General features: G+C 35.9%; 2 protein-coding genes across 2 annotated transcripts; one reads left to right on the top strand and one right to left on the bottom strand.

The window, feature by feature from the left end:
• Positions 1 to 5,075: 5,075 nt before the first annotated feature.
• On the bottom strand, positions 5,076 to 10,304 carry LOC106401288 (protein VAC14 homolog). The gene is made up of 20 exons (XM_013841778.3): positions 9,949 to 10,304; positions 9,752 to 9,865; positions 9,608 to 9,673; positions 9,274 to 9,363; positions 9,053 to 9,172; positions 8,944 to 8,972; positions 8,703 to 8,845; positions 8,503 to 8,597; positions 8,272 to 8,358; positions 8,040 to 8,147; positions 7,861 to 7,952; positions 7,687 to 7,768; positions 7,535 to 7,600; positions 7,317 to 7,432; positions 7,108 to 7,228; positions 6,752 to 6,913; positions 6,541 to 6,669; positions 6,390 to 6,458; positions 6,002 to 6,289; positions 5,076 to 5,631 (listed from the first exon to the last, which is right to left on the bottom strand). Exons 1-20 carry the CDS (start codon positions 10,036 to 10,038, stop codon positions 5,494 to 5,496), a joined length of 2,205 nt encoding a protein of 734 aa, XP_013697232.2. The 5' UTR covers positions 10,039 to 10,304; the 3' UTR covers positions 5,076 to 5,493.
• A 6,730-nt stretch (positions 10,305 to 17,034) lies between these two features.
• On the top strand, positions 17,035 to 18,510 carry LOC106416913. Its single transcript, XM_048751865.1, has one exon. The coding sequence runs from the start codon at positions 17,324 to 17,326 to the stop codon at positions 18,263 to 18,265; it is 942 nt and encodes a 313-aa protein (XP_048607822.1). The 5' UTR covers positions 17,035 to 17,323; the 3' UTR covers positions 18,266 to 18,510.
• Positions 18,511 to 18,694: the final 184 nt, after the last annotated feature.

An 18,694-nucleotide genomic window follows, 5' to 3' on the forward strand; every position in this document is an offset into this window, starting at 1 on the left:
GACTTGTGAGTCATATCAAGCACCATCTGAAGTTGGGAATATCGAAGGCCAATCCGCATCCTTCGTGAGACCCTTCAATCCATCTAGTTCTCCATCTGGAGTTCATATCCAAATCTGATCCATTTGAGTGAGCCGATCTTAGGGTCCTTCACACCGACTCCACACAGTTCATTACCCATGAGACCCAAATCTGATCGAAGCCTAAGTGGGTTAGGACTGCCCAGAGGAAGCCCCATTCTAGGCATAAGTTCCGACTTTTTTTCTTCTGGAAACCGTTCTTTCCTCAAGTGAACCCAAACAAGATCACCCTCTTTAAAGATCACCTCATTTCTCTTCTTGTTGGCATATATTTTGTATCCTTCGGTTTTGGCTTCAATGTTTGCACGAATCTGCTCATGTAGCTTCTTGATAGTGTCTGCTTTTCTCTTGCCATATGTGCTAACTCTTTCACTTAAAGGCAAAGGCAAAAGATCAAGTGGAGATAAATGATTAAAGCCATAAACGACTTCAAAAGGTGGGAACTTAGTAGCAAAATGCATAACATGGTTATAAGCAAACTCAACATGAGGCAAACAATCTTCCCAAAGCTTAAGGTTTTTCTTAACCAATGATCTAAGCAATGCAGACAAAGTTCTATTCACTACTTCAGTTTGGCCATCAGTTTGTGGGTGACAAGTCGTAGAGAACATCAATCTGGTTTCTAATTTAAACCACAAAGTATTCTAGAAATAGCTAAGGAACTTAGCATCACGATCAGAGACAATGGTCCTACGCATTCCATGCAATCTAACAATTTCCCTAAAGAACAATTCAGCAACTTGCACAACATCATCAGTTTTATGACATGGAATGAAATGAGCCATTTTTGAAAACCTATCAACAACCACAATGATGGAGTCTCGACCAGTTTTAGTCCTAGGCAAACCAAGAACAAAATCCATAGAAATATCTACCCAAAGATGAGAAGAAATGGGTAGAGCCGAATACAAACCGTGATTAGATGCCTAGGTTTTGGATTTCTTGCATACCACACATCAGCCACAAATCCTCTCAACGTCCTTCAACAAGCTTGGCCAGTAGAAGTGATCATAAACTGTCTTGTATGTCTTCTTGACTCCAAAATGTCCCATAAGGCCTCCTCCATGAGATTCTCTGAGAAACAACTCCCTCAAAGAACATTGGGGCACACATAAACAGTTATCAAAGAATAAAAATCCAGAATTTTGGAAGTACTTTCCGTAAGCCACTTTGGAACACTTCTGAAATATTTCTTTGAAATCCGGATCAGTCTCATACAAGTCTTTGATGAATTCAAAACTAAGTAGTTTCGTTTCAAGGGCTAAAAGAAGAGTGTACCTTCGGGACATAACATCAGCCACAACATTTTCCTTACCTTGCTTGTACTTGATAACATAAGGAAATGTCTCAATGAACTCAACCCAACGTGTGTGTCTCTTGTTCAGCTTCTGTTGACCCTTAAGATGTCTCAAGGACTGGTGGTCCATGTGGATAACAAACTCCTTAGACCAACGATAGTGTTACCACGTTTGGAGAGCTCTCACCAAAGCATATAGCTCACGGTCGTAGGTGGGGTAGTTGAGTGTGGCGCCTCCAAGCTTCTCACTGAAGTAAGCGATGGGTTCCCTATCCTGCATCAAGACAGCACTGATCCCAACTCCGGAAGCATCACATTCAATCTTAAAAGGTTTAGAAAAATCAGGAAGTACAAATAAAGGAGCATGAGTCAACTTCCCTTTTAATATCTGAAAAGCTTTTTCTTGGGCTTGTTCCCATTTGAAACCGACGTTCTTCTTGATCACTTCAGTCAGCGGAGCAGCAATGGAACTGAAGTCTGGAACAAACCGTCTATAGAAACCGGCCAGACCATGAAAGCTTCTTACCTCGCCCACAGTCGAAGGACTCGGCCAGTCTCGGATGGGTTTGATTTTCTCCTCGTCCATTCTCAGTCTATCAACACCTACAACAAAACCTAAGAACACCACGTGATCTGTTCCAAAAGAGCATTAACCAAGATTGGCAAATAGTTTTTATTTTCTAAGAACTTCAAGAACATATTTTAGATGCATCTTATAATCTTCAAGGTTTTTGCTATAGACAAGAATGTCATCAAAGTAGAAAACAATAAAATGACCTATGAATGACCTCAAGACATGATTCATCAAACGCATGAAAGTGCTAGGTGCATTTGTAAGACCAAATGGCATAACAAGCCATTCATACAATCCTAACTTGGTTTTAAATGCGGTTTTCCACTCATCACCTTCTTTCATCCTAGTCTGGTGATAGCCACTTTTCAAATCAATTTTAGAAAAGACACATGATCCATGCAACTCATCAAGCATGTCGTCTTGCCTAGGGATGGGATGCCTATACTTTACTGTGATGTTGTTGATGGCACGACAGTCCACACACATGCACCAAGAGCCATCCTTTTTGGGCACGAGAAGGACAGGAACAGCACAAGGACTGAGGCTTTCCCGGATGTAGCCTTTCTCAAGAAGGTCACCAATCTGTTTCTGAAGTTCCTTGGTCTCCACCGGATTGGTATGGTAAGCTGGCCGGTTTGGTAGAGACGCACCAGGAACAAGGTCGATTTGATACTCAATGCCTCAAACTGGTGGCAATCCCTTAGGATTCTCATCTGGAAAAACATCAGAATACTTCTGCAAATCATCTAAAAGTTCACTCGGAATCTCCGGTGCAAGGTCAGAAGAAGAAGAAGCCCTAAGAGATTCTTTGTACACAAGTAAAAGAAATAGCTTTTGAGAGTAAATAGATCTCTTGACCTGACTTTGTTTGATATAGAAATTGGAGTTCCGTTGGGATGATTCTGTTTCAACTGGCTTGGGTTCCTTGTCACGGTTCCTCTTGAGCTGGATCTGATCTTGATGAACCTCCAAAGGTGTCAAAGGAACGAGCGTGATCTTCTTCCCTTTATGATCAAAGGAGTGTCGGTTTTTGAAGCCATCATGCACGGTGACTGTTCGGCTTCTGTCCTATAGAGTTTTGTAGATCTTGAAGCCATCATGCACGGTGAGTTTCATACTTATAGAGTTTTGTAGATCTAGGAATTAAGTAGAAAAGTAGATCTAGATTTTGATCTAGTCTTTATACGAAAATAAAAAGATAAGACTAGACAAGGTGACTGTTCGGCTTCTGTCCAGATTAGTTGTATCCTGAAGCATGAACGGCGGTAGGGAGAAGGACGGATGTGGGACTGTCCATACGAACCACCATATCCGTTTCATGAACCAGACTGGGCCAAGTGCGTCCTATATCTTCAGAAAGGTGAAGGATCCTTGCCTTAGTGAGATTTGGATGATCAAAGTGCATGAACTGATCAAAAGGGTCGATCAGTGCGGTCGCCGGTACGTGCAATATCGGCCAATCGAGCCAAAAGAGAGAAGTCTCGATTATTTTGTGAAACTTCATGATCCAAGTCAAGTCTGGCATGATCCAAGTCAAGTCTGGCATGATCCTTGTCAAGTCTGGCATGATCCAAGTCAAGTCTGACATGATCCTTGTCAAGTCTGACATGATCCAAGTCAAGTCTGGCTCGGCTGCTGGTTTTGGCTTGTCGAGATGGTTGGGAAGGTCGTGTACTGGTTCGGCAGATCTGTCTTCAGGACATGGACTTGGTCGAAGCTTCATTCCGGATGTAAGTGGGTCGAGGCGGTACACGGCCCGATTGTTCTGTCTAATCTGATCGGAAGGATGAACCTCAACTGGGACGTCCGGAGCATTCTGATTAGTCTGGTCCATGGACTGGGGCACATAAAATATCGGGTCGGTTCAGTTTTTATCCGGAACCGAACAGATACCCGTTTTAAACCGGATTCTATGTAAAAACACACCGAATTGCATCATGTAGGCGTCTTATTCAGGGTGGAAAGGGACACAACACTTGCAATACCACTGGGATACATCAACTTTTCTTTTTGTAATTACCCATATATTACTAGTATATATTTGATTTCAATTTATTTTTGTTTAAAAAAATAAAAAAATATTATATCTGGTTTTAAACTGTATACCCGAACCGACCCGAAACCGAATAAAACCGAATAGAATCCAAACCGCAAGACAACCAAGTACTCATTGAATACGATTTCTAAATAACCGATTTATCCGGAAAAATCTCAGCCCTACTCAAAACGAGCACTTGAAATAGTACTAGGCCTGGGACTTTTTAACCGGAACCGAATACCGAACCGGATCCGACCCGAAATGGACCGGTTCGGATCGGTTTCGGATAAGGCATATTTAACCGATGGGTAATGTTTATGAATATCCACGGGTATCGGGTCGGTTCGGATTTTTATCCGGATCCGATCGGGTACCCGTTTAAACCGAAATAATGTTTAAAAAATATGGATTTGCGCCTCATGGGTTTCGAACCCGGGTGGGAAAGTTGAAAATACATCAACTTTTACTACTGCACCACTTCTATTTCGTTGTAGTTACTTTCAAACTATACATATATATCCGATTTGAATTAAACTATTTAAAAAAAAAATTAAAAAAAAATAGAAAATATAAAATACATAAAAATATTAGTTTCGGTTTAATAATTTAATACCCGGAACCGACCCGGAACCGACCGAAAACCGATCCGAAACCGAACCGAACTGTTCCAAGTACTCATTGGATACAATTTGTAAATAACCGAATATCCGGACCCGAACGGATCTTACCCGGAACCGATCCGAATACCCGAAATCCCAGGCCTAAATAGTACCTCTTAATTTTACGTATATGATTCGAACGAAACTAGTCATAGAGTGATAGCTATTATATTACCACCACATGGTAAAATTATAAAGCTATCGCTTTGTAATTCCAGCTCTTAGTCTATGTATATGATTCTAGAAACAGTTTTAGTCTTTTAGATATCGAAATATCGAATACCCGAATCTGACAGTTCACAATTGCAACTTTTGTACAAAAGATTATTGTTATATTTTTTTTTTTTTTTGGGTAGGCAAGATTATTGTTATATATCATTGTAAAAACAAGAGAGGTAATAAGAGCAAGAGATTTGTCTGGACAAACCCTTTTTAAAATCAAAAGGAGCATATCACTCGAAATAAATATCCAAAAAGTAATCTCTACACCATTGTCCTTATGTGGTTTCCCAGTTAAAGAAAAAACAACGTAAAACCACATGATGACTTCTTTTTCTTACATCCACCAAAAAATCTCCCTTAGGAAAGAAAGAACAACAATGAAACAAATTCAAGAAAAAAAAGGTAGGCTAAAGAATCTCTCATAAAATAAAATAAAAACAGCGAGAGAGAGAGATGATAGAGAGGATGGACACGACCGTAGCTTTCCCACAAGTTCCGACAAAACTTGAAGAGTTACTCTAATAGTTACAGGAGACAAAAGGGATCGGTGGTGTCCAAAAGAACACTACTGATAATGATGCCTGGGATGGATATATTATTATGTATCATTACCATACCAAGGAGGCTAAAGCTGTAATTGACCCGGGGCTTTCCTTGAGGATATTGATGGAGGTCGATTGTTGTCTGCAACTGATAATGATGTCGAGGAAGGTGGCGGTTTATGGTGTTGTTGTTGCTGTTGTTCTTCAGATCTCCTCACCTCCTAACACATCAAATTAAAGCACACTGAGATTCTATCTTATGTCAAATGACTCAAATCAATAACAATTAACAGACTACTCCAACTGGTAATGTTTGTAAACTGACATAATGGCAGAAAACGAAAGAGAACATAACATTTATAGGAAACAAATTGACCAAAATCACCAAGGAGCAGTAATCATAAACAATCTACTTGCATAATAACATACCTTCTTTTATTTTGTGTTTGTCATAAAGTAAAAAATGATGATATGTCTAAACAGTAAACATAATCTTTTGTGTGGTATAAGAGCTGCTATAAACTGTGAAATAGTTCTGTTACAAATAAAAGCCTTGAGATTAAAAAAAAAAATGTGTGTTGCGTTGTGTACCTTTGATGCAGAAGAAGATGAAGTGTTATACGAGTAGTTCACTTTATTCCTTGTCTGGCCACGATGCTGATTCTGTACGTTCTCAAACTGTTGCAGCCGTGCAGCAAAATTGATTCCTTGGTGAGAATTGTTGATGTTATTGTCTTCCGCGCCACCGTCCTCGCGGTGATGAATATACTGCGAGAAAGGAACTCCTGAAGATGCTCTGCTTATTTGGCCTCCGCCACTGAATGAGTATGTTGGGACAGTTTTGAGCCTTGTCCGAAGTATCTTAAACGCCGCACTTTGCTGCATACATGAAAACAAACCCAGCAGGCACTATAAAATAACCATCAATTTTGCGATAAATCAAACATGTGTTGTTCTATTATTCTTCTCTTTCTTTTACCTGTGGAAGTAACATTAGAAGACCGTAAAGTGTTTTCAGCAACCATGTGTATCTTCCTGGTTCCAGAAGCTGGAAAAGAAGAAAGGTGAGAAAAGAAGAAGCTGGAAAGAGAGAGAGAGAGAGAGCTTGGGTTGAGATGAATCAAGCAAACCTGCAATCTAAGGTAAGTAAAGATTGGAGTTTCGAGAAGCCGGATCAATTTATCGAGCTGTACGAGAAACTTGACGTTTATGTCTTCTTCTACCAATGATTGAATCACAACACTCGCGTGCTGGTAAGCCTGTCAATAATTTCATCTTCTGATATTCAATATCTGGTGGTGATTTTTAAGAAAGTATACAATAATACTTTTTTGAATTTACCTGAGCTAATAAGCAGAGACTTATAATCGCCATAGGTGAGTGGCACCATGATGCGTACAATGCAACAAAAAGTTCTTTCCCTTCGCGACTGACGAGCGAACCTTTTAATAGATTTCTTAGTTTTGCCAACTCCGGGGATGTAAGCAAAATCAAATTCAACGCCTGAAACATAAAACAAACAAAAAGGAAAATGACAGTATAGTTGTTATTAACAAATCAAAGTGAGTAATAACATGAACGGAGAAGGCTTCGAAATACATTAAGGCCTGTATAAAACATGCAAACTAAACCAATCATCTAAATAGTTCCACTTTCAAACATCACTTAACCGAAGAAATTTGGGGAAGGAGAAATACCTGAACCATGGTTGAAGCAAAATCAAGATTATCCTCTCCCTCGAGTATAGTTGAGAGCTCTCGATAAACTCTTTCAGCATCCAAAAGTACACACAATCTCCGGACAATAATAGCACCACGCCTAAACGAGATATGTTTTGACCAACTAAATAACATGTTCTTTCCAGAAACTTAAAGACAGACCTATAACTAAGATGGGACTAACTAACCTTTCCAATAGAGAATTATCAGCTCGAAAATTGTGGACTAGAAAGACAATGAGCTGGCGAAAGTACTGTGGATCTTTTGCTACACCAGCATGAACCTCCAGAACCAAGAGTACCACCTATGATATATTTTTATGTCAGATAGTTCAATATCATATAAGATTACCAAACCTATATAACGAAAAATTCAACAAACAAACACTCAGGGAAACAAAACTTACGTCATCAGAAGAATCAGACAGTGCTTTTAGTAGTGTGTCAAATATGTCATTTAGGAAGCACAAAACCTGTTTCAAAATTACCAATTTAACTATAAAACGATGAACAAAGGAGGTTATTTGAAAAATAATGATGCCCAAAAAAGTCTCTTCACCTCAGTACGATGCTTGTTTAAAAGTGTTGATATCCAATTCAATGCTTCAATTCGAGTAGCCTCATGATCGCTTGATAGCTGCCTGGTCGATGCAAAAATCACAGATCACAAAGTCAGGCGAACATTGAATCATCGATAGCATTCAAAAGGACCCTCAAAAAAGGAAAAACTAACCTCCTTGCTACAGAGAGAATTGCACCAACATCAAACCCATCGGAGGGTTCAACATGGATTGAACGAAGTTCTTCATTAGTTTCACGAGCAACCTTGTGCAATAAATCAACACAAAGAAAGTGAAACGTTGCATACGAGACCTACAGTTTCCATCACTAAGGAGTAGGAACCAAACTTACCACCCTGATTTTTTCTTCTTTGTCAGATATGCAAGGTAAGATAGCTCCAAGAATATCAGCATAGTAACGCACGAGCTGGTCACCCCCGAGTTTTACAAACTCGTTTATCTACAACAGTATCATTTAAGAAAAAAACTATTCTGAGCATATTGATCTTCTGGAAAGTCAAAGTAGTACCCATATATGTAACTAAAAGAGACCAAGTAGAAGCATGTTTTTTTCTTCTTCTTACCCACGTGATGGCTGTTAACCGAGTGAATTCATCAGGAGAAGAAGCCCTCTGCACCAGTATTTCAGCCATGCGACCATAATCTACAGACTTTCAACAGCAGTACTGCTCCAGTCAGAAAGTTAGCAATGAATTTTTTTCTAAAAAAAAGCACACTAACTAACAAGAGATGAGAAACCTACAGAAAAGCAGACAAAAAAGGGAATTTAAATCAGGAGATAACAGGAATCTTACTGGCGAATTCTTTATCTCTTGAAGAAACTCTGAAAGAGCCGAATCAGCCTGCTGTCGTATTTCATGACTAGAGTCGCTCAACATATTGAATAACCCTGGAAATATACTTACAGGTTAGTTCGGCCGAACACACAAACAACTAAACTAGGATAAGATCATATATATATATATGTAGCTGAAGTTAACAAAACTACTATTACCATCAAGAAAGTCTGGCAGAAAGCCGAGCATATCAATATCGGGAACACTGTCAAGAACAGTGATCCATCCTACCAGAAATTGTCGAACATAAGGGTTTAAAACGTTCATGCGTTCTTTTAACAGAGGTATGAATTCCTCAATACTGCAAAATCCAAATGCCAAAAAGTGGAACCACATGGAGAGTCAAAAGTCTTTAAAGTTAATTTTCATACACAGAAACAAAAAGCTAGCTTAACACACCTGAACTGATCACTTTCCGTCACAATATCCTATTCCACAAGGTACAACTCTAATCAGCACACGACTAAAATCAACAACACACCACACGTGCAAGAGAAAATATTCATACCTTAACAAGGCGGTCTAAAAGATGAGCAGCACTTTGGACATTGGCATCAGAATCAGCTGAGAGTTTGCATAAAGCATCGAAAATATCATTGAAGAAAAAAATGAACTCCCCTCTCACAACCTGTAAGTAAACAAGGGGATTAGTGCCTTCGTCAATGCCAAAAACACACATAGGGCTAAACAAAAAACAAACGACATGGATACAGTGACAGCCTTTTTTACCTTTGCAATGTTGTATAGAGCTTCGCATGCATAGTAGCGAACTCGGCTATCTTGATCAAAAAAGGCGCGAATCACAGGTGGCACTATTTGCTACAAGAGTCAAAAAGAAGAATTAGAAAATGAAAGGACACTAATACCATTTTATTAGAGTAATTAATGTTCATTAAAAAAGTGCTATAGTGCACTATTTGCTTCATGTAATTAGAAAACATTCTATAATCCACTAATATACCATAGCATAGATGGATTAACACACTAATTAGACTATAGTAAAAAAGTAACGTTCATTAAGTGCACAAGTTTGAATATATTTACATATAAATAAATATAATACCTCAAGATATTGAGCAGCTTCTGAAGACAAACCAACAGTTACAGCAGCTAAGCCAATTAGTCCACCCTATGAACACAAAAATCGAAAAACCCTCAGATAAAATAATAATAATAAACGCAAATGCTAATAATCAAATAGCAAAACCTTTCGATGATTGGCTTGAGGGGATTTAGCAAAGTCCTTAATCAACAGGTTGATGACTTTGGAGATCTTGTCATGGTCACCCGAAGTAATTAAAGCCTTCACAGCGTTCTCAAGCTGCGATTAAACACTTAAACATCATCATCATCATCATCATCTAAGACTAAAGAAAGAAAAAAACAAAGATGGCATAATAATACATCAAGAGCGGCGTTTTTGCGCTTCTCGTAGAGTTTATCGGAGAGATTGCGGTGAACAGCGGCCGGAATCGCTGAAAGAGCGTCTGACATGTCAGTTTAAATTCTTGAAACCTTCTCCGGCGGAGTCGCGAGCGAGAAACAGAAAACTCCGACGACCTAATTCGAAACAAGACCTGTGGAGGAGAATTCTCAGAGCGGATGACTCTAGCGAAAACAATCGCAATCAGATCTGATCACAATCGAGAGGAACTGATTTGTGGCTACCAGTTACTCGGTGTCTCCAGTTCGATTTCCAGCGGAAATTAAACTTTTCTTTTTTTATTGTTATTATTATTTTCTCTCCTTTTCAACAACGTTTTGGTGCTCTACTTTGCTTCCATGTGGATAGATTTTTAATATCAACGCACAGGTGATGTTTAAATTTTAAAATAAAAAATAAATTAAAAAAAATTAGCATGGAGCCAATGGAAAGTGCGTGATCACATTAGTAAAATGACAAATTTAATCTTCAACGGAAGCTATGCCAACAAAGATGATATCGGTACTTGTTAAAATTGATTTTAATAAGGGCCAGAGATGTGTTATTAAGCTTAGGATAGGGTGTTTTGTCCTTAGAGAACCGCGGAGCAGTCAGTTTAGTTAGATAGAGGGCTCTCCGGGTGATCGTTTAAATGGGCTTTTCAAGGAAGACTATTAATAGGACTTTAAAAGCTTTTGTATGTTCTCCTCGGATGAAAATACAATGAAATATTAACTCTGATAGCGTAGGATCTATCTATCTATTCCTAGGTGATATTAGATTACTTCATTGTATGTGTCGTTTAATCTCTGGTGAGATTATAATCATGACTCCATTTGGTTAATAAAAATTGTAGTTGAGAGAATAAAACATCCAAGTGAAGTCTACAGAAACGGTTGTTGAAAAGCACGTGTAAGTTAGATGAGAAGCATTGTTCCCAGATCCCTCCTCTTTTCTCACTACAGAAACGGAGTGTAACTTCAATATGCCCCTATTGTAAAAAAACTATTCTCCTTATCCCTCCTCTTTTCTCACTACCCTTCTCTTTTTGTGATTCCCAAACTAGCCTTCTAATTTTTTATTATAAATCTGACACCACACTAATCATGAATTAAATTTATATCAAAAATCAGTTGGGTCCCACAAACCTTTAACCAATGAAACCTCATTTTTCTCTTCTTCAACGTGACCTCCTTTTTTTCTTTTTTCTTTTTTTTTTTAATGTGACATTTTCCTTTTTGTTAACTAAAACTTTAATACTACATTTAATATATGTTCATTTTTTTATGAAATTTCTTATAAAATAGCTATAAAATTTCTAAATATATTAAAATAATGTAAATAATAAGATATTCGCTGAGAATTTTGAAAGATTGAAAACAAGTTTTAAAATTGTTTTTTTTTGTTTTAGATTTAATATATCTGTTTAAAAAAATTATCTAGAATATCTTTAAAATGAATTGTTCATCTTGGGTAGTGTAAATAATGTAAGGTTTACTGAGAATTTTGAAAGATTGAAAACGAGTTTTAAAACTATTTTTCTGGGTTGTAGATTTATTATATATGTTTAAAACAATTATCTAGAATATCATTAAAATGAATTGTACATCTTGGGTTATGTAAATAATGTTTGATTTACTGAGAATTTCGGAAGATTGAAAACGAGTTTTAAAACTATTTTTCTGGGTTTTAGATTTTATATATCCGTTTAAAAAAACTAGAATATCATTAAAATGAATTATACATCTTGGGAAATGTAAATAATGTAAGATTTATTGAGAATTTCGGAAGATTGAGAACGAGTTTTAAACTATTTTCTGGGTTTTAGATTTATTATATCTGTTTTTTTTTTAAAAAACAATTATCTAGAATATCATTAAAATGAACTGTACATCTTGGCTAATGTAAATAGTGTAAGATTTACTAAAAAAATTGGAAGGCTGAAAATGAGTTTTAAAACTGTTTTTTTTGGGTTTTAGATTTATTATATCCATTTTAAAAAATATCTAGAATATCATTAAAATGAACTGTAAATCTTGGATAATGTAAATAATTTAAGATTTACTAAGAATTTCGAAATATTTAAAACGAGTTTTAAAATTGTGTTTTATGGGTTTTAGGTTTATTATGTTTGTTTTTGCAGAAATTTATTTGGAATATAATTAAAATGAAATGTATATCTTAGATAATGTAAATAACGTAAGATTTAATGAAAATTTTGAGACATTGAAAATTATTTTAAAAACTGTGTTTAGGGGGTTTGGTTTATTTTACTTTATTTTGAAGTATAGTAGGACTTTAATATGGTCATAGAAATAATAGTAGTGGTTTAATCCGAATAGCATCGTCCTAAAAAAATAATTAGGTCGTAAATGTGAAAAGAATTAGGTATTACTTAGACAACTTGTATTACTATGGAAACATGCTCAAACAACTTGTAAGGTAATATTTACTTACAAGTTGTCTAAGTAATACCTAATTCATGTACAAGACGTTACAACAACAACAACTCAATCACTCCAAATGCAAACCGCATAGCAACATCAATTAAGCTTTACCACGAAGACAAGTAGACAAACTAAACACCCCAAAATTAATTCACGATCAACAAAACCAAAACAAGTACACCAAAACAACACAAAGTACTAGACACCCGATTCACACAATAGACCATTTATCCTAATTCGTAACCCCTTTCTGTCCCAATTCCGTTTTTACCATAACCCCAACCCCATTTAGGTTAGTCTCCAATTTTTTAGCAATTCGCTTTCTACAGACGTAACCCGATTTCATCATACTCACTTACAAGTTTTCCCAACCAACTAACAAAAAAGGACAACGACCAAGATAAACGAAAAGGGGAGGTGTGGAGATTTGACAACACGCCTACCATGATAAACGAAAGAGTGAAGAACAAGAAGACGCTCGATTCGTCTGGATTGTGATGGAGGAAGAACTAGCCGAAGATAGCAAGAAGCAGAGAAATCGAATCTAGCGTTTGTTGTCTCTCCTTTTCTGTTTGAGACAGAGAGAGCCATTCAGAGGGTTTCACAACCAAGAGAGAATTAGGGTTCGGATCCGGGTCGTAACCCTATAAGTTTGGGTGGACCGGATCGATTTGGTTGGATATGGTAATAAGTTCATTTCATTTAGGGTCTTTTCGACTTTATCCACTTTTTGCATTTAAAAAAAATTCAAAAAGAAATTATTATATATATTTTTTAATAACAGGGACATATGAGAATTTTTCAAAAGGTCTTGGGGCATATTGAGTTAAAGTCCGACTGAGAACTTATATCTGTGTTTACCTATTAAGACCATATCCTTATTATCCTCTATTCAAAAATTCACTAGGCGTTCCTTGTACGTTCGGATTGCTCTACCACCGAATAAAAAAATTTAAGATTAACCGAGAATTAGTTTTATGTTTTTTGGTTTTTGTATATCTAAACTATTAAAAGTGAAGTACAAATAAGAATTAACCCTGATTTTTCCTAAATAATTACATATCTATGCCACTAGAATTAAACTCGGTCGTTTAACATATCCCAAACCCATGACTTTGCTTCTAATAAATACGATATTGACGTTTTTTAGCCCAATAATTCGTGGGTTTAATTTGCAAATTTATAGGTAGTGGGTTTGGTTTAAAAATTTATCTAATGCACACATCTGTTTCGAAAATATGCACGTTCTCGAAAACACAAACGAAACTAAAAATACTTTAATAATATAAATAATATTATTTAAACGAAATAGTTCCAAACCAAGTACGGGTACATGTCAAAACACAAACGAAATCTAGGATACTGTGTATTTGCGGACGCACATGTCAAAACACAAACTAAACTAGGATACTTAAACTTTGCATATTCTCCTATAACTATATTAACATTCCAAAATCGTAGTAAAAAATAATCTTACGCATTATTTTGAAAATACATTGTTCATAAGTAAATTTTAAGGAAATTACATTTAATTCATTACTTAATTTGTGGGTTATCCAATTAAAGTTTAAACCAATTAAAATAAAATTTAAATCAATTCAAAATAATGTTCTTATTTCGTAATATGCAAGCACTATTTTAAATGTTTATGTCTAAATAATGTATTTTGTTTTTAAAAAATATCAATATAAAATTTTATTAAGCTTATTCAACTTTAAATCTGAATATTAGTATTATAATTTTATAAAACCAACAAGTATACTTGAAACTTTTAAATTTTAATTTTGGTTTTCTAAGTATAATCAATAAAAGCATTATAAAGAAGAAAACACAATCTCATACTTTATAAATGATCGCTAAACACATCGAGCAGGACACAACCTTGCCAAAAATTATGGATATACAACTAGAACATAAACAATTATGTCGATGATATTGTTAAATGTAAAAAACATAAACATATACCCGCGCGGGTGCGCGGGTCAAAAGCTAGTATTTTATTAATTGTACAATAAACATGTGTGTCTAGTGTGTCCCAGTGGCTGGTTTGTAGCAGATTTTCATTCTTTTTCGTTAATAATGATAAAATTATCAAAATATCTTCATCTCCTTCCTTCAAACTTTGTCGATAATAAATTCAGGGTCGGCTCAACATTGTTATGGGCCCTAGGGCAATAAAAAATTGTTTTTACCCTTTAAGATTTATATTCAGAAAATGTTTCAAATATTTTAAAATTTTAATCAGTAATATTTTATATATTTTGTGATGAAAATAAAATTATATGCATATCAAATATTTTTGGGCCCTTTTCAATTTTATTTATGAAAATAAAACTATATGCATATCAAACTATATGCAAGGAGTGGCCTATCAAATGACACAATGTTTTATGAAACATGCGTTAACATGTCAGTTTATACAATTAAAGTACAAAAGAAAGACAATGGAGAGCTTGTCTTATAAAAATGACTACCACTCCCGTGCAACGATTGGTAAGGGTTGGCGTACATTTAGCCAACAAACCCTTACAAGAGAGGATGTAGCCTACTTGGTAGGGATATCATGAAGCGGCGGCGACTCGACGACGAAAGGTTAACTTTCGAGTTTCTTTGTTCTATGGATAAAGATGGTACATTTGTATCTCTAAAGGTAAAACATGTGGTTTCTTGTTAACGTTAAAGTATGTGGATTTACTTAATTAGTTTGATGTTTATTATTTCATCCAATTTCAGGTTGAAGACAATGGAACAACAAATAATTAAAAACATGGTATCAAAGTTTCAATAGACTCAACTCTCATTAATTCTCATTCTTGCAAAAGAAATTGATTTTTTTTCTCTCTCTTAAAACAAATCATAGAAACTGATACAAACCATGCCGACGATTAACATAATCCCGGAAGACGAGCCGGCGAACCATAACAAAATTTCCAGAGACCAAAGCACACATAAGGGAGATATGATGAAAACTAATCCTAAAATTTACAACATAACCAAAAACATCGAATGAAAACAGAACCATACATGTAACATAATTGCATGTAATCTACAAGAGTTCCTTTGAGCAAGCAGATGGAGCCAAGCTAGATCAACATATTTATTTCATTAATCGACAAATTTGATAGTCATATTTATGATTTTGTTCACTGATCAGCATATATTTTTTTCAAAGCCTACAAAACATGTTTTTTTTAGAAAAAAGGTTACAACTTACATCCACTAAATTCTTTACAACTTTAAAAACTCGAAGTCAAAAGTTCAAACCAAGCAATTGTCATGGTTTTCTTTTTATTACTTTAAAATCAGTATTTTTTTACTTTGTTTTCATATAAATTTTTCATTTTAATATAGTTTATATTTATAAATGAATATTTAAAATATTCACAACTTTTATAGTTTGTATTATGTATCACATTTTTAAAATATTTAAATAATATTTAAAAATTTCACAACCAAAATCTCTATTGTTAGAGCATATTTAGTCATTAGTTTCTAACTTGTAGTACCTCAGAAACCAATATAGTCATATTTATGATTTTGTTCACTGATCAGCATATATTTTTCCAAAGCCTACAAAACATGATTTTTTTAGAAAAAAGGTTACAACTTACATCCACTAAATTCTTTACAACTTTAAAAACTCGAAGTCAAAAGTTTAAACCAAGCAATTGTGTTGGTTTTCTTTTTATTACTTTAAAATCAATATTGTTTTACTTTGTTTTCATATAAATTTTACATTTTAATATAGTTTATATTTATAAATGAATATTTAAAATATTCACAACTTTTATAGTTTGTATTATGTATCACATTTTTAAAATATTTAAATAATATTTAAAAATTTCACAACCAAAATCTGCATATTTAGTCATTAGTTTCTAACTTGCAGTACCTCAGTAATATTATATTAATATTTTGATATAATTTAATTTTAATTAAATTTAAATTGTTAAAAATGAATTCTGCCACCCAAAACAGGACATGTGTCCAGCTAGTCTCTCAAAGACGTTTGAACGATTCTTAGCAATGGACGATTCTTTAACATTCGATGTCCTCTCTCCTACTTTTAATTACTTAATTATATTTTTTGGCAGGAGACTATGGGAAAGATCTCCCAGTGTGGATACCCTTAGAAGCATAAAGCAACTCTATAAAGCTAAATTTTACCGATCTAAATTTTAGTTTTTTCTCTTAACGGTTAGTTACTGAAACTTATTCTCAACTATTTACATTTTAAAAAGTACTCAATATATATTTTATAAATATTAATTGTTGATAATGATTAATAAAAATGGTTATTTCGGACCGGGAGTTTCTGATCATGTGGTAAGGAGAATGATTTGTGTTGCGATGTCAGCCCATTTCAAGTTTGATCCACCTACCATGCGAAACTAAGTTACATTTTCCTGGTCACCTTACATGGATATGTGCTACTGCATTTCGGTCCATTTGAATACCCGAAAGAGAGTCTATTTGTGGACTCCACTTCCCACCTATAGATTAGGTTTGTGTTTTTAATAGATATGGATTTACAAGTTATTTTGGACACTATTAACAAAACAAATTATATTACAACAATCATCTATATATTTTCTATTACAATTTAGAAATGTTTGCAGTTTTTCAAAAAAAAAAAAGACTACTCCTATAAAACTTATTAAATTTTCTTATACAAGGAAAAAGTTGACAAAATTTTATTACATTTGGAAAAAATTTTAAATTTAATACAATGTAAGATTATTTTTTTAATTTAAAAGATTTACGTTTATTCCAATGTAACTTGTTTTCCATTTTAACCCCAGAGCAATCCACCAATGAGAGCTCCTCCCCTCCCTCATCGTCTTCTCAATAAAGAACAGATCTGCTTCCATTTCTCCGATAAGGTTCGCCGATTCCAAGCAACAACAACATGGGCGAAAACACTAACCGCTCCGAAGCCGAACGCCTCCTCGGAATCTCGGAGAAGCTCCTCGAGTCGCGAGATCTGAACGGCTCAAAAGAGTTCGCCATCCTCGCTCAGGAGACAGAGCCTCTCCTCGAAGGCACCGATCAAATCCTCGCCGTGGTCGACGTCTTGCTCGCTTCCGCCGCGGATAATCGCATCAACAACCAACCGAACTGGTACAAAATCCTCCAGATCGAGGATCCGGACCAGTCCTCCGCCGACGCCGATCTGATCAAGAAGCAGTACCGCCGCCTCGCTCTCCTCCTCCACCCTGACAAAAACCGCCTCCCTTACGCCGATCAGGCGTTCCGGTTCGTGGTGGACGCATGGGAGGTGCTCTCGACGGCGTCGAAGAAGTCGCAGTTCGATCTCGTGTTCACGAAGGTGGATCTCGGTGGTGGGAGGAGTAAGAAGAAAGGGACGAGCGAGAGGATGAGTACGTTTTGGACGGCGTGTCCTTACTGTTACGCGCTTCACGAGTATCCTAGGGTTTATCAGGAGTATTGCATCAGATGCCAAAACTGCCAGCGTGCGTTTCACGCGGCGAGTGTTCCTCAGTTGCCTCCCTTGGTGCCTGGGAAGGACGAGTATTACTGCTGTTGGGGGTTTTTTCCCATGGGGTTCGTCGGAGGTAAAGGAGGAGAAGAAGCTGCGGGGGATACAACGAAGTTTCCGAACTGGATGCCTCCTGTGTTCGGACAGAATGGTGGTGTTGTTACTCCGACAGAGCCTGGTCCTAATGTTAACGGGGCGGGTTCGTCTCGCGGTGTTCCGATTAGCTTTGATGGATGGTCAAGTGGTTCGGGGAAAAGAGATGCGGAGGCGGTGAGGAATGATAATGGTGGAGTTAACTCAGATGGGATGCCGAAGAAGAGAGGTAGAGGGAGGCCTAAGAAGAATGTGTGAGGGTGAAGTTTGGAGAAGATGAAGATTAGGAGGAGGATCATCAGTGTTTGTAGCTTAATCTTTTTTTTTCATGTAACTTGTTAATTTAAGTTGTTATAACTTTATGCATTTTGTTCTTCTATGGCAATTTTTCTCTGTAACTTGTTGGCATCAAGCTACCTATGTTTTATTTTCATTTGCCTATCTTAATCGGCATCTTCTTGTATCATAATCTGCTTTGAAGATGGTATGTTCTGATTGCATCATTTAAACACATACTACTTTTACATTAGTTTTTGTTTTCATGAAACTCTTTTACATACTCCAAGTGTAGATCAAAAGTATATATTGGCGTTTGGTTTTAAGAACATAAGTAATCCAACTTAGCACTAGTGTCTTTATTACTTGTTTTAAGAGAGTGACAATGTGTTTTTTTTTTTTTGTTGAAAT

This window comes from Brassica napus, chromosome A2, assembly GCF_020379485.1.
Source record: "Brassica napus cultivar Da-Ae chromosome A2, Da-Ae, whole genome shotgun sequence".
Classification (NCBI taxonomy): Eukaryota; Viridiplantae; Streptophyta; class Magnoliopsida; order Brassicales; family Brassicaceae; genus Brassica; species Brassica napus.